Source organism: Gossypium raimondii, chromosome 9, assembly GCF_025698545.1.
Source record: "Gossypium raimondii isolate GPD5lz chromosome 9, ASM2569854v1, whole genome shotgun sequence".
Classification (NCBI taxonomy): Eukaryota; Viridiplantae; Streptophyta; class Magnoliopsida; order Malvales; family Malvaceae; genus Gossypium; species Gossypium raimondii.
Window position 1 is genome coordinate 29,570,154 of NC_068573.1, and position 16,668 is coordinate 29,586,821.

General features: G+C 30.7%; 1 protein-coding gene across 2 annotated transcripts; it reads right to left on the reverse strand.

Moving 5' to 3' along the window:
- Positions 1 to 385: 385 nt before the first annotated feature.
- LOC105797890 (importin subunit alpha-4) lies at positions 386 to 5,468 on the reverse strand. Of its 2 annotated transcripts, XM_012627774.2 has the most exons (10): positions 5,215 to 5,468; positions 4,596 to 4,692; positions 4,142 to 4,233; positions 3,884 to 4,015; positions 3,011 to 3,196; positions 2,258 to 2,421; positions 2,085 to 2,163; positions 1,555 to 1,683; positions 1,349 to 1,476; positions 386 to 850 (listed from the first exon to the last, which is right to left on the reverse strand). In XM_012627774.2, the coding sequence occupies exons 1-10, from the start codon at positions 5,422 to 5,424 to the stop codon at positions 487 to 489; spliced, it is 1,581 nt and encodes a 526-aa protein (XP_012483228.1). In that variant the 5' UTR covers positions 5,425 to 5,468; the 3' UTR covers positions 386 to 486. The 2 variants fall into 2 exon arrangements, with proteins under 2 accessions (XP_012483228.1, XP_052477345.1); XM_052621385.1 differs by lacking the exon at positions 1,349 to 1,476 and having other exon boundaries at positions 660 to 850.
- Positions 5,469 to 16,668: the final 11,200 nt, after the last annotated feature.

A 16,668-nucleotide genomic window follows, 5' to 3' on the forward strand; every position in this document is an offset into this window, starting at 1 on the left:
ATAACGATAAAATGATAATTTCATATAGTGGAGTGGGACGAGACAAACAATTATCAGAATTACTTTATATCCACTATTCAAAAGAAAAAGAATCAGCCCTACCTTGTTTCGCCCCACATCTCTTTCTTCTTTTTTTTTTTAATGAATCAATTCAAAATGGTACACCCATTATTATGTTTGGTAGCTTGAATTTGGGGAGGGAAATTATTTGATTTCCACAACAATACTCCTTATAAGGAGAAAATTATTTGTTTGTTTTTTGTGTTTTATTTTAATATTCAATTAGTTGAGTTTCCTAAATATAAAATTTATTGGAAACCATTTGAATTCTTCATGTTTTAGGATTAGTATAATACTTTCTCTTTCTTTCTTTCTTTCTTTTAACAAAGTTAATTTCTCACCAAAAAAATATTTCTTATGCCTCATTGTTAATTTCTTCTATACATAGCTTCACAAACTATCTTTATTCAAAAAAAAATGTTGCAACTAAAATTTAAATCTCCAAATAGAGGCAGTGTTAATTCCATAAGAAAATTGTGAATCACCAAAGCGATCTTCCTCTTCCTCTTCTTTTCCCTCCAACCAATACCTCTCTAACATATGTACTGCCTTGTTGTAGATCTCATTGTTTTCATGGCTTTGTAGATTCTCAATTTTCTCCAAACCATCACATTCTTCAATCATTTCAGTGTATATATTTACCCCGCTACCATTGTTGCTTGATGTTTTATCTGCCTCACCAATCTTTAGAATATTATCAAGACCCTCAAGACATAATGTCACAATCCTTGGATCGGAGCAGGCTAGTAGATCACAAAGTGGCTTCATACAACCTTGTTTCACTAAGTATCTGTTAAAATAAACAACAACAACAGCAATTAAGCAAACTCTGTTAATGTGTTTTGACTTTGACTGGGAGATCAAAATTGAATTATAATTTTTTATGAGAACTAAAATACAAATTTATCATTCCTTTTATAAGGATTAACTCATAATTCTATTATTCTTGTGAGGCTAAAGTGAAATTTCACCATTTTAACTTATAACTTTACAAATTTTAGATGGTTTAAAGGGAAATTTTCCCATCGCCTTTGACTCTATGAATTCACAAACCAAGGGGTACATCACACAAGTCAAGAACTATCAAACCTTTAGTTTGTCATGATTTCACCTATTTAGACGCCACGATGTGTTCTCATCATATGAATTCATTATGACTCTCAGCACAATAAGGTAAAACACCAATTAGAGACAATACATGATTTACATGATGTACCATCAACTTTTGAATTTATAAGGCTCTCGGCAGATTCAACACAAATCATTAAAAAGATGGGGGGGAACATACTGAATCTGTTCATGGGAGCCTATGGAGATAGCATTGAAAATAGCCCAAGCAGCTTCTTTCTTGATTTCAAGTTCAGCATGTTGAAGGAGGTGAACAAGTGGACTAATTATGTTTGCTTCAATGACAGCCTATATTATTTGCAATATATATTTTATGAGTAACACAGCTTAATTCAATGGAAGACACATAATTGCAGCATATTTAACCTGTATTTGGCTTCTATTTCCAGCTGTAATATTTGAAATTGTCCAACAAGCCTCTTTCTTGATAATTTTTTTGTAATTTTGGGACACAAATTTGTAGAGACAAGGTAGACCTTCATTGTCAATTACAACCTGAAATACATACTTTATGTCAATCACTGTCACAATTGACAAAATATTAAAATTTCAAAGTCAATAATTTTTGTGTTGAGGGCCTAAAATAAAATTATAAAATTTATGTTAAATGGCTTAAATTTAATTTATTAAGTTTTGGAAGGAGACAAATTTGATTTCTCCATTTAACTAACAGCTAAAGATGGCTAAATTAAATTTTAAAAAAGTAATATTCTTATTATGCTTTTTTTAATTTAATTAAACTCTCCTAATTTTTTTGAAAATTTTCATGAATACACAAATTTTCTAAAAATTTAATTAAACCCCAAATTTTTTAAATTCTCATTAAACTTCTATTTTTTTAAAAAAATAATTAGACCCCAAATACTTAGTCCTAAATCTGCCACGGCAATAAATACCTGAGTCTGAGAATCATCACCGGTAACAATGTTCCCTATGGTCCGAAGTGCAGGGACAACAACAGCTTCTGAAGGATGACTGTAGGTACCATAAACAGAACAAAAGTGAGAAATGTTAACCCAACAAGATCAAAAGGAACATAATACATCATGTTATCCACAACACATCTTACTGAAGAAGCTCCACGAGTCGTGGACATATGCCCGCCTCGATCACGGCCTGAATCTTTTCGCTCATACCGTTGGAAATATAAGAAAGCGCCCAACAAGCATCGGTCAGAATTTCTTCGTCGCTCGATTCAATCAGGCGGTGTAACACTTGCAATGCAGGCTTAACCTTCACAACAAGGCATAAAATTAATCATTAGATATTGGAAGGACGAAAACATTAATTTGACCAAAAAATAATGATTACATAGGTTTTGGTTAGAGGTGTTCATAGTCTGTTAAAGCCAGGTTGAGGTTAAGCTTAAGCAGTATCTTGATGCATAAAAACTCAACTTATCAGAAGTATGAGCTTAACAATACCCAAGTTTATTTTAGATCCGTCATATATTACCTTTTAGTTTTTAGTTTTTTTTAATATTTATATTTTTTGAAATTTAATATTTAATATTTTTAAATATTTTTTATTAAATATTCTTTTAATATATTTATATTATAGTATTATTTATTACTATAAATTTATTTTTATGCCATAGAAACTACTTAATATAAAAATATAATATAAGATAAGCATAAAAATAAACTTGATCGGATTAAGTTAAACTTGGATATTGAATACCTAAACTTGAGTTCAACTCATTTTAAACAAACTTAAATCTTTTATCCAAATCTATTTTTCGATCAAACCTTTTGAAATTTTAAACAAACATGCAAATTTAAAAGAACTAATCAAACCAATAAATATGTGTAATTTTAGTTACCTGGTGGAAAGGTGCTGGTGGCTTGCCTCGGCAGAAGTTTAATAAAGCCCAAGTGGCATTCCGTAGGAGAGATAATTTGGAATGTTGATTCAATTGTGCCAGTAGTGGTATTAGTCCACCATGATTAAGAACTATATCTCTAGATTTAGGTGAATCACCAGCAATGTTACCTAATGCCCAAACAGCCTGGGATTCATCAAGCAAGTAAGGATCGGAATTGGACCACTCAATTTAATCGGTTAAATTGAAAATCACATTTCAATTATATAAGTTAAATTGAGAATAAGTTAACTTTAACTTTTCTTTTTCTTTTTATTAATTTTGGATTTTTAACAAAAAAAAAATAGACATTTCCTATATTTCGGTTCATTTCCATTAAATATTATTTTTAAGACGATTGAATTTTAACTCGATCGGTTTGAGTATTGTTGTCAATGTAAGAGGACGCGGGTTTGAGCATATTAAAGTGCATTGTCCTCCTATTTATAGGTTGGGGAATGGCTATAGGTAGCTTGTTATTTCCACATATTACTCGCTAAAAATCCAATTAATAGATTGACGACCGTCATTTGCATCAAGACTAAAATTTCAAAATTTTAAAGTATAGGGACTTGAATGACCAATTGGATAATATAGACTAAATCTAAAATTGTACCTATATTATAGGACTAACAATCGAATTTAACCAAATAGATTTAACTGTTACTATTCGGATCAGAACTAAAATTTTAAAATTCGAAAAATACAAAAACTAAAATTGACCGATTTGAAAAGTACAGGGACTAATAATAGAATTTCACCTTTTCTATTTCTTTTAAAAACACTTCTTACTTTGAATTTTTATAAATCTTCCTAAAAGTAGTTGGAACTGACCTGCTCTCGAACATCAGCAATTGAAGAGCAAAGAAGTTGCACAAATTTGGGCACAGCACCATTTTGAATAACAACATGTGTGTGCTCGGATGTACCAGATGCAATATTAGTCAATGCCCATGCTGCCTCAAACTGCCCAATCAAAACCATTAAACTCGAGTTGTTGAATGTTTTTATAATCAAAACAGAATTAATTGATAATCGAAATTTTTATAAAAATATTTTACATTACCGTATTAAAACCAAAAACAACCTTACCTGCAATTGAGGCTGATCATGATTGTCAAGAAACTCCACTAATCGAGGAACAATGCCTGCTTCGATTACCTGCTCGATGGGAGGGCATGGCTCTGCAGGTATATACCATAATGTGAGCTTATAGCAACTCAACTATCAATTTTTTTAGTATTAGATTGGTGGTTGAATCAGTTAAATCATCAATTTGTCAATTTGATCAGTTTGTATAGTTCGATTAAATAATTCATAAAAAATTATAAAGATAAATAAATATTAAAAAATAGGCTCAACTAATTTTTAGCCCGATTTACAAATCAACCGATCTGATATCTTTCTCGGAATTGATACCTTAATTAATTTCCGATTCAACCAATCCGACCAATCAGTCCAATCTGATTTAGAAAACTATGCAAATTATAGAGGTTAAAGAAAGAATGAAGATAAAATGTTGATAGGAAGATGATGAAACACAAACCAACGGATAATAGTTTTCGAAAGAGAGTGGTTGCTTCCAATTGCAATGCAGGATTATCAGATGATACTCCTTTTACCATCAATGGAACACATTCCAACTGTCATAAAAAAACAAAAATGTGAAAATTTTAAGTAAATATAATGATAAATTTATATTTTAATCCTTGCAAATGAGGAAAAAATGTCTAACTCCTCCCTTAAAAGTAGCATGAATAAAAAAGGATAAATATATATATTGGTATTTGAATTAGGTTTCAAGTTTATATTGGTACTTAAGGATTTTTTTTATCCATTTAAGGGCTTAAACTTAGCTTTAAGATTCAAATTGGTACCTAAAGTTTATTTTGGTCCCATTAGATGCATAAACTTAGCTTTTTAGTTCAAATTGGTAACTGAACTTGGTTTCTTATTGTCCAAATTAATACTTACGATAAATGGCTTATTTGAGCCAATATGAACTATGAAGCCAAATTTAGATATTAAATTGAACCTTGAGACCAAGTTTAGTTACCTATTGGACCCAAAAAAACGTTAAATACCAAATTAAACCTTAAAGCCTAAGTTTAAATACAAAAATGTATATTTACCCGATAAAGAAAAAGGAGCCAATGAATTCTTACATTTGAATGCTGTTGATACAAACTGTGATTGATAACAAAGAACCCATCCTTCCTTTTCTTGAGGAGACTATCTTCTCTTTTGGACTTCCTTATCACCACCAAATTGTCTTCTCTTCTCCTTCTTGCTTCTTCACCATCTAATACTAAAGTTTTGTACCCTTTCTTCCTCACTTCAACATCCTTTCTAGTATTACTTGGTCTTAGAGGCATTGCTCTCAATATACTCAAGAACAAAACTCAACAAAAAAAACACCTATAAGCAATGATTGGTCTGGTTTGGTTTTGTTTTGTTTGATGAATATATATGTGTGTTTTTATTTTTCTTTTCAATTTGTTTAATGGCAACTTGTTTAATACAAGAAACTGATTGGGAGTGTCTTGTTTGTGCTTTTGCTTTTGTAAGGATTTGGGTTGGAGCTTACACGTTTTATGTTTCAACTACTTCGTGTTCACCAATACTTGGCCAAGCTAGGGAGAGAGAAATTTAGAAATGGCCAAAAATGTGTATATTTGGGTTCTGACCCCTCCCAACCTCCTAGAAGCTTTTTCTTTTTTTAACGAGTTTTTAGAAAGGGTGGGCTTTTTATTAAATCTTTCAAGATTAGATTAATGGATTTAAATAAAATCTGCCTCGTTGTAATATATATATATATATATTTACTAAAATGTATTGTTTTTAAATTTTATTATTGCCGAGTGGGTCGATTGATTCGGGAGAAATATTTGAAGTGTCATCTGTAGGGCAGTCGGTTGGACCCTCTAAAATGGTCTGTATTGTCTTTGGGTCGTGACAGGATTTTGTCTCCCTCTTCTATCGAAAGCTAACACACCATGAGCAACTTGTTTCACGGAAGGGGAACACCTCGAGGAATCAAGTCATACGTGGTTGCATAGCCACATACCAAGTGGGTGTGAGCATCTCACCCTTGATGGGATTTGAACCCCTGATACCATGCCTCCTAAGTGGTGACCTATATGTCATAGGTCAGAGGTAAGACACATTGTATTTTCAAGGAAAAAATCTAAGTTCGAATATTAGAGACAAATTATTATAAAAGAGACAACCCCAAATCCCAAACATTAACCATAAAACGAACATAAAAAATATATATAAAACTTTTTAACATCAAATTCCAGAACAAAACAAATTTAGATATATATAAATAAAAATCATAGTAGAATTAGTTCTAAATTATTAAATAAAGTTCGAAACATGTAAATAGCTTTTGGCTCACTCCTCCCTGTTGCTATAATCAAAAGGGTATACATCCAATGTCACTAAACTATTAGTAAATTTACGTTTTGGTCACTCAACTTCAAAAAGTGATAAAATGGTTCATTGAACTATCCGAAAATTTGTATTTAAGTCACTAGCTAATAAGGTGTTTTTTATAATAAAAAAAAGTCCGACTAGTGAGTCGCAAGCGACGATTCAACAATCAGTTTGGTGAATCAGTATACATTGACAAGTAAAAGAACATATCTTAGATCCAAGTCGATCTAACGGTTAGTATTAGAGATCGAAGAAAAAAGTTGTTTGGATTTTGATTCGCAGATTATTAACTTTCAAAATTTTTCCATGAAAAAAAATTGAATTGTAAAAGAGAATGAAGAAAAAATGTTTCAATTGATGTAGACGGTGTGAACAGATAAGGGCATACAAAAATACTTTTAACAGTTCAATGACTTAAATGAAAAGTTCCAAATAACTCAATAACTATTTTATAATGTTTTGAAGTTGAATAACCGAAATATTAATTTACAAATAGTTTAATTAACCTAAAGCTGCAAATCATTGGATTTTTCTTGTCACTTCGTTTCTGATTTGTCTTTGTTTCACTCACTAATACTATGAATATTTTATGTAAATTTCGTGTAACATTTTGTTTTCTTTCTCGGCCGGTTGGTTATATTTGCATCCAATAAATTCATTTTAAAACTCAATTTTATCTGCTATTGTCTTCAAATCCAACAACCGATTGGCAGGCGAATGTGCAATGTTAATCAACTTAAAATATTGCCCAAATAAGTAAGCGACAAAAACACCAAACAAGTTCTATTTTAGGGTTAATTGCATTAGATATCCTTCAATTATGCTTCACATTCTAAATTTATTTTCAAATTTTAAAATGTTCTAATTGAACCTTCAAATTATTGGTATTATATTAATCCGGTCCTTTTCTCACCCTAGTTATTAGCTTAGCCGTTAAATCATAAATGTATTAAAAAATTGTTGGTCTTAAAATTTATTGACATTGTCTATTTCTTTAAAACATCATATTCAAGTTACCCATTGTAGGTATAGACGTGTTTACAATTTGATCTATATTTTTAAATATACTCCACTTCAATTTCGAACTCACATTTAAGGCCTAAATGATACAATACTAATTCCTTTATGGCTCAGTTAGAACATATTAAAGTTTAGGCACCGATTCAAAATCTGGAAGATAGTTCAAGGACATTCAGTGCAATAAGTCCTATTCCATTGAAGGGTGTTGAAGTTAAAATCCGACCAAGAGAAAAGAAGTGGTGGTTAAAAATTGGAAGATGGTATGAAAATGATGGATGTTTGGTCACTTTCATTACAATGCAATTCCTGTTTTCAAATTTGTTAAGTTAAAATTATTAACAAATTTAACATTAATTAGATTATTATACAATCAAAAACTAATAATATGTAATAAATTTATTAAGGTTTTAATTGAAATGATAAAGTTAAAATGGTAAAATTTATGATTTTTTATTCAAATCTAATCATGTGTATGTGTTTTTCTACATTTTATATAAAAATATAAAAGGACAAAAATACCTTCAAAATAATATTTGTTACTTTGTGAAAAATAATAGGTTTTAGTAATTTCATAAGTGAATTGAAATTCGATTGATAAATAACATCAACTCAATTAATTATTTAACTAAGGCATAATGATTTATTTAGCCTTTCAACTTTCTAGAAAATATCATTTTAGCCCTCCATTTAATTTTTCATCTCTTTTAGCTATTGAACTTGTATTGTTTGTCAAATCATCCCAAAATAGATGAAAAAATTAACGTTTATCAACTTTCTTGATGTGGCATAAATAAGTTGTCTCACTTTTATTTGTTATGTTTCACTAATTGAATTTATTATAAATAAAATTATTTAACAATGAATTATTTTGTATCAATCAAGAAAGGAGGTAATTCGTGATTACGAAGATATAATTTGTGTAGGTAAAATTAATTTTTGTATTTTAAATTTCATTTTTTTTGTTTGGTTTAATTCATATTTGGTTGGGTTAAAACAATTTGGGTTGGATTTTATTTAAATTATATATTATAATTAGTTTATAATTCCTATGAGTAAATTGTATATATTAAAATTATAATATTTTTATAATATTAATTTTGTAATGAATTTTTAAAAGAATCATTATTAAATTAAAAATAATGTAATTACAAAGTATTTTTAAAAATATGTAATTAATTTTATAACTTTCATTTAATTTTAAAAATATGTATTTATTAGATCCACAAGTGCCTGCTTTCTTTGCACGCTATTGTCTGCTTTCTCTGTAAAGCACGATTAGGGTTTTAATTAATTTTGTTATTTTGTTTACGACAGCGGCTATTTTCTAAGGTTTCTTGTCAATTTTCTTGGTTCGAATATAGATCTGTTTCAGTTCTAACATGCTAGTGGGACAAAACGGATCTGAGGGGTTTTTCTTAATAATGGAGAACGCGTTGGCGACATTGTCCCTTGATGATCAAGAAGATCAGATTGAAGAAGCATAAAGGAGAGATCCGATTGACGGAGAAGAACATGATTTCTGTTTGGTTGGGCTTTTTTGATAGCAAATGTTATTCACTTTCCTGCCATGCGGAGTACGTTAGCTAATCTTTGGCATCTCATCAAAGGTATTCAAATATTGGATTTAGGGGAGAAGAGTTTTTTGTTTCGTTTCTTTCATCTAATGGATTTGGAGCGAGTGATTAATGGATCTCCTTGGACATTTAATAACCACATGTTATTATTTCATTGATTGGGTATTGGAGAGGATCCCCTAAAAGTTCATTTGATTTATGCTTGTTTTTGGGTCCAAGTGCATGATATCCCTCTAGGGTTTTTCTCTGAAGTCTTAGCCAGACAGCTTGGTAATTTTATTGGATGTTTTGTTGAATATGATGTTGAGAGTATTGCTAGGGGCCTAAGGAGTTATATGAGAATTAGGCTTTGTATGGATATACGTCTCCCCTTGAAGAGGAAGAAAATATTACTGTTTTCACCAGAAAATATAGGCTATGTGCACTTTAAATATGAACGTATGACTTTGTTCTGCTTCTTTTATGGCAAGCTAGGCCGTAGCGATTCTTTTTGTGAGGAGAGGATGTCTCTAGGTTTTGAAGTTGCTGAGATGGGTTAGGATTTGTCTATTAGGGCACAATCAAAATGTGCCCTGGCGATGGGTAGTATATGGTTAAGAAATGATGGGAAACGATCAAATCGAGAAAGCAGCTCGCAAAATTAGAGGATGGGGCGCACAACGTTGGAATCTACAAATCAATATGGAAACTACAAGAGTTTCGATTCTATGATGGGTTTGAATTTAATAGGGGACCCATCTCTTGTATCTGAGGAGACATCAATGAAGCATGATTCTGAGGGGGTGCTGCTAGAGGGGGAGAAGGGAAAAAAATGTCCTCGACAAACCTTGGGTGAAGATCGCACGACGTTAGCCACAGGTGGGATGGAGAAGATTACTAAGCAGGGTTCGGGAAAATTTTAATTTATAACGGCGGCTGCCAAAAGGCAAGCTGACCAATTGCAATGAAAATTATAAATTGGAATGTCCAGGGTTTGGGGAACCCTAGGGCTGTTCGAATGCTTCGGCATATACTAAAACTACATAATCCTCAAATTATATTCTTTATGGAGACAAAAATCAATAAAGTTAGAATGGAGAAAGTTAGACGTTTGTGTGGCTTCCTTAATGGTATTGAGGTAGCAGCAGAGGAATCAAGAGGAGGGCTTTCTTGGCATGGAAGGGAAATGTCACTATTAGTTTAAAAAGTTTCTCCATCAGTCATGTTTACGTGGAGGTTGAGGAAGACGATGGAGTGCGTAGGTGGAGATTTACTAGTTTTTATAGCTCTCTATATGCCCGTAGTAAAGAGGAGTAATAGGATTTACTTCAGCTTTTGGGTCAGGATCAAGGAATTCCTTAGTTAGTCTGCGGGGATTTTAATGAGATAATATACACGTATGAAAAGAAGGGAGATCTTCCTAGAGATGAGCGATGCATGGAGGTTGCATGGCACACATGGGAGAGGGGAAATTTACCGGAAATAAACATCTGAGAAAGGTTGGATGGAGGATTGGCTAGTGTTGAGTGAATAAACATGTTTCCTAATGCTTTTATTAAACATCATCTTCATTTGTTATCTAACCATTGCCCAATACTCATTCACATTGATCAAATTACAAAAAATCGTACAAGGATGAGTTTTCAATTTTAAGCATGGTGGATCTTGGAGAATTCTTTTAAAGATACTGCCTGCACGTATTAGGATGGTTCACGAGGTCCTCTTTTGGAAAACCAGCCTTGTTCGATGGTCGAGGGGTATAGCTCGTAAACGTAAGGGAATAAAAGAGAAACTCATGTGATAGTTGGCGGCTCTGTTAGAAGAAGATGTTAACGACTAAAATCTTGCACGCATCATTGATACCAAAATCCATCCCAGCTTAGAAATTGATAAAGACGAACGTTTCTAGGAGTAATGCGCTCGTGCAAACTGGTTGAAAGTAGGGGACAAGAACAAAACATTTTTTCATAAGTATGCTTCCAGCCGTAAATCGGGTAATCAAATCAAATCCCTACAAAGAGGAGATGGAAAGGAAATGACAGAGGTCGACGAGATGGACAATATTGCGCGAGATTATTTTCAACATCTGTTCACTTCTAATGGTGTTAGAGATGTCTCGAATTTTGGGGGGATCGTGCCAGTCATCTTTCAGAAGAAAAATATGCAGTTAACAGCTCCTTTCATGGTTGACGAAGTAAGAGAAGTGTTAAAAAAGATGGGGCCTACGAAGGCTCTAGGAGATGATGGGTTTCCAACAACTTTTTTCCAAAGATTCTGGCACATTGTTGGAGGAGATGTTGCTGAGTTTTGCTTAAAAATTTTTAGTGAAGGTATGGACCCTATTTCAGTAAATTTGACTAATATTGTCCTTTTACCAAAAGTCCCTTATCCCACGAATTTGGTAAATTTTAAACCCATTAGTTTATGCAGTGTTATTTACAAAATAGTTGCAAAAGTTCTGGTCAATCACATGAAAGGTGTAATGGTTAGTTGTATTGATAAATCTTAAAGTGTGTTTGTGCCTGGTAGATTAATATCTGATAATGTATTACTTTCCTATGAAATTTTATGTACTTTTCATCAAAAGTGAGTGGGGAAGAAATGATTTATGGCATTAAAACTAGACATGAGTAAAACTTATGACATAGTTGAATGAGGTTTCATAAAGGGCATGATTATTCAGTTGGGATTTGATAATCGTTGGGTGAAGCTTATAATGAGATTTATCTCAACCATATCGTATTCAGTTATTCTAAATGGTCAAGTAAGGGAATATTTTCGTCTTAGTAGAGGTCTCCGACAAGGTGACCCTTTGAGTTCATTTCTTTTTCTACTATGCAGTGAAGGATTATCTTCACTAATGAGAATTGCAATTTGGGACGACTGGTTAAAGGGTGCACAAGCCAGTAGGAATGAACCCTCGATTTCGCATTTACTTTTTTCCAATGATTCCATTTTGTTTGGTGAGGCATCGGTTCAAGAGGAAAATGTACTAAAAACTATTTTACGAGAGTATGCATCTGTTCAAGGGGAAAGTGTGCTAAAAACTATTTTACGAGAGTATGAGCAATGTTCGAGTCAGTGCATAAATTTCAACAAGTCTACTTTTTTTTCAGCACCAACACTTTTACGTATAACAGACAATTAGTTTCAGGCTTTTAAGTGTACAACATTCTGGCGATCTGGAAAGATATCTTGGTCTCCCTAACATGGTGGGGCGACGCAAGAATAAGCAATTTCAAATATTAATAGACAAATTCAAAAAATGTATTGAAAGATGGAGTATTCGCTATTCATCAGAAGAGGGACGTGAAGTGTTCATTAAATCAATATTGTAAGCGGTTCCTACTTATTCTATGGCGTGTTTATTACTCCCAAAAGCCCTACGTAATGAGATGGAAAAAATCATGGCTAAATTCTGGTGGCAAAAAGGACCAGGGAAACGTGGGATTCATTGGTGTTCTTGGGAGCATCTTAGTGAGTCGAAGGAATTGAGAGGGTTGGGTTTTCGTGACCTAGTTAAATTTAATGTCGCTTTACTCACAAAACAAGGTTGGAATTTGATTAATCATCCTAATTCGTTATTATCTCGTGTTTTAAAAGTAAAATATTATCCGAATTCTAGTTTTCTCAATATGAATTTAGGCAATTTACCTTCGTTTACCTAGAAAAGTGTGGTTAGTGAGGGGTCTGCTAGTGAGTGAGCTTTGTTGGAGAATTGGCTCTGGCGCTAATATTTTCATAATGGGGGATGCATGGTTGCCAAGTTTGCCATCCTATCATATCCATGAAAATATTAATTTAAGAGGTTTGAATGTGGTGACAAAGTATATTTATAGTGACAACATGATATGGAAAGAAGACTTGATCAGAAGTACCTTCCCCGATAAGGTTGCAAACCGAGTCTTGCAAATTCATTTACCGAAAGAGAGAAATGAGAATGTCCTGGTTTGGTGAAATGACCCATCTGGTGATCTTACAGTCAAAACCGTCTATAAAATATTACATAAAGATGCCTTTTAGCCTAATTATACAAATTATGCTCTTAAAGACCTCTATACGAAACTATGGAAATTACAGATTCCCGCAAAAGTAAAAATCCATATGCGGACGACAACATGAAACTTCCTTCCCACTATGGTTAATTTGCATCATAGGCGAGTGGGGGGGACAGTCTCTGTCCCCGATGTGGTAGTAGTCCCGAAACCCTACATCATGTGTTTAGAAGTTGTCAAGTTTTAGCAACTATATGGAATAACTTAAACTTACAGTGGGTACTGTTGTTACCTGAAATTCCTGATGTAGAATGGTTCAACTGGTTTTTTTACCTGAAATACCTGGACTTAAAAATGATGAACGACACCGGAGTGGGATCCTTACTCCTCAGACCAAGAGAACTAGATTGATAGCAGAAAGGGGAATGTTTGGGTAGAAGGAAAGGCAAAGAAATGCAAAAGATCAGTTTTTTGAGAATATTTGCCTTTTAGGAATCTGGCATCGACACAAGCTTCTAGGGTTTACTTTTGGAGAGTGGGTGCCATCTAAGTCTAGGCTGGCTTTTAATTTGTTTTCTTTTTCAATTCCGTTTGTTTATTATTTTGGTTATTGTTTTTAATTTTGTTTGTTTCTTCATTCTTGTAGGTCCATCTTCAATGAGTTAGCTTGTACTTTGATTTGTTTTATTATAAAGTCCAACTCAGTTCATTTCAAAAATATATTTATTTATTTATTAAAATAATACAAAACTCATATGGATATTAATATTAATATTGTTACGAATATTTTATTATTAAGTGGATATCTATTAAGATCAAGATAAGTTTGATGTACATTAAGATTTTAATATTCATTAGAAGTAGATTTTATTTTATTTATATTTTTTATGCCTATAAATATAGACTTTGGAGAACCATTGTAAATATACTCATTAATCAAAAAATATCATAGTTCTTTTGCTTTCCCAATTTATTTGTTCTTTACTCTCTTTTATCTTTATTTCATAATACGTCATCAACATAATAGTTGATTTATTTTCTTTATTTTTAGTGTAAACTACACAGTTAGTCACCCAAATATAAAATTTTTCATTTTAGGCACTCAAAATAAAAAAGTTTGCAATTTAAGCATTCACGTTACATAGTTTAGTCATTTTGGTCACTCTCATTAAAATCACAAACGGCAAGCTAACATGGCAATTAAAAAACCAATATATAAAAAATTTAGCCCTCAACTTTTACATATTATATCAATTTAGTCATAATTTTAAAAATTAACCTTCAAATATTAAAAATAGTTTCAATTTAATCCTAATTCTATAAAATTCAAAAAATGTATAAAATTACATAAATATTTTGAAAAATATAATAATAAATTCAAATTTATATTAATATTAAATAAATATATTAACATTAAATAAAATAAAAATTCCCCTTCTACCTATCACTCCCCTCAAATTTTACAAATAATTTCAATTTAATCCTAATTCTAAAAATTCAAAATATATACAAAAATACTTAAATATTTTCAAAAAGTATAATAATAAATTTAGATTTTATACTAATATTAATATTAATATTAATATTAAATAAAATAAAAATCCCCTCCCACCCTAACCTAATATAAATTTGCAGCAACAATAGCAAAGAGTGAGGGGCAGAGGGACGGTGGTGGAGAAGGGATTTTTATTTAATATTAATATATTTATATTTATATTTATTTAACATTAATATTTATATTTATATTAAATTTTATTTTATTATTATATTTTTAAATATTTATGTATTTTTATATATTTTTTGAATTTTTAGAGTTGAGATTAAATTTAGATTATTTGTAAATTTTGAGGGTTATTTTTAAAATCATGATTAAATTGATATAATATGTAAAAATTGAGAACTAAATTTATTATTATATCGATTTTTAACTATCATGTCAACTTATCTTTTGTGATTTTAACGGAGTAGTGAAAAAGTTTATTTCAAGTACCTAAAATAAAAAATTTTAATAATTAAATAACTATTTGAATAATTGACCTATTTTCGATTTTTTTTTCACACATCTTATTAAAAAAAAAAACACGTGACGGCTCGAACTTAGGTGTCAGGACACACCCAAAAGTTCATAAACCTCCCCCCTTACGGCTCAAACTCAATGTGTTTGTTATTCTCTTGCCAAGAAACATTTAAAATTCTATTTTGCCAAATAGATTTTGGTGTTTAGAAATTTATATAATTGTATTTGATTTAATTTCCCACTATCTTTTTTGATAAAATTGTCGAAGATCTTATAAATTAGGGTTTTTTTAATTGAAGTTTATTATGCATTATATTAAATGAAAAACTTTGATGAGTAAATTTTATTATTAAATATGTTTGAAATTGGATTAAAATTGTAATGGAAAGCGTTGTTGACACGGTGATTAAAGGAAATTCAATAGGATTTAATTTATTCTTATTAACATGTTATTATTGAAAATTTGGATTGATTGGTATTGAAATTTGATACAATTTGTATCAGATAATTTTAAAGCATCATACACAAAAATTTTGATTGTGTTATAAATATTTTTACTATTAATTTATAAATGTTATTATGAAAACAAAGTTATTTTAATACTTGTAATAGTGCTAGGGTGATGACGATGATGTTAAAGATCTCCGGTATATTTTACTATAATTTATTTTATTATAGCATGTTTATGATTTTATGTACTTGAAGTTGTAAGATCTCCTACCTAAACTTCATTATGATAAGATGCACATGAAGTTGCAAGATTTTAAAATTGATTGAGTGTAACTCTGCAGTAATTAAAATAAGTTGTCAATTAAGTTATTGTGGGAAATATTACTAATGAAAATTTGTTTTAGCATTTCATGCTTCAAATGTGCTCATGTCTTACTAATGGGAACTTGTTAGAGAATTTGTTTTAAGTTTTCATATTTCAAATGCACTCTTGTAGTAGCAATATTATAAAAATATTTACTTATGCTTGAATAAAATAACAAGGTATTAATGAAAATCATGAAGTCTATCTTACTAGATCTGCTTCATTCCTTGAAATGAATGCAACAATACATACCAACAAAATGTCAAGCCAACAAATCTAATGAAAAATTTTTAACGGTGTTAATAATTTAACCTAAATGTTGAAATCTAAAAAGTAGAGAAATTAAATTCCTAAAAGTAAATGTATATGGACTAAATTCCAAATGTGGGAGGTATATTTTAACCTTTTTAGTTCATCCAAAAATCATATTTCTATGAGATTTTTCTTCTTAAATTTAGGCATAATGTCAAACTCAATATTTATATCTTTTGTAATTTTAACCTTTATTTTTTAGCTAAATTTGGGCATTAATATTTTAAAAAGTCATTTTTTATTAATAGAAATGTTCACTAAAATATTAATTTTTAATAATGTTGGCATCTTAACCTACATGACCGTCACTATATATTTCATGCTAACGTGACATTATTTCTCGTCATTTCAATAAATAATTTAAAATTACAAAAAATCAAAATATAAAAATAAAAGTTAGCATGAAGTAAATGTAAATTACTATGCAGGTTGTCGTATTAAAAATTTAACATTTTAGTCTATTATTTTAT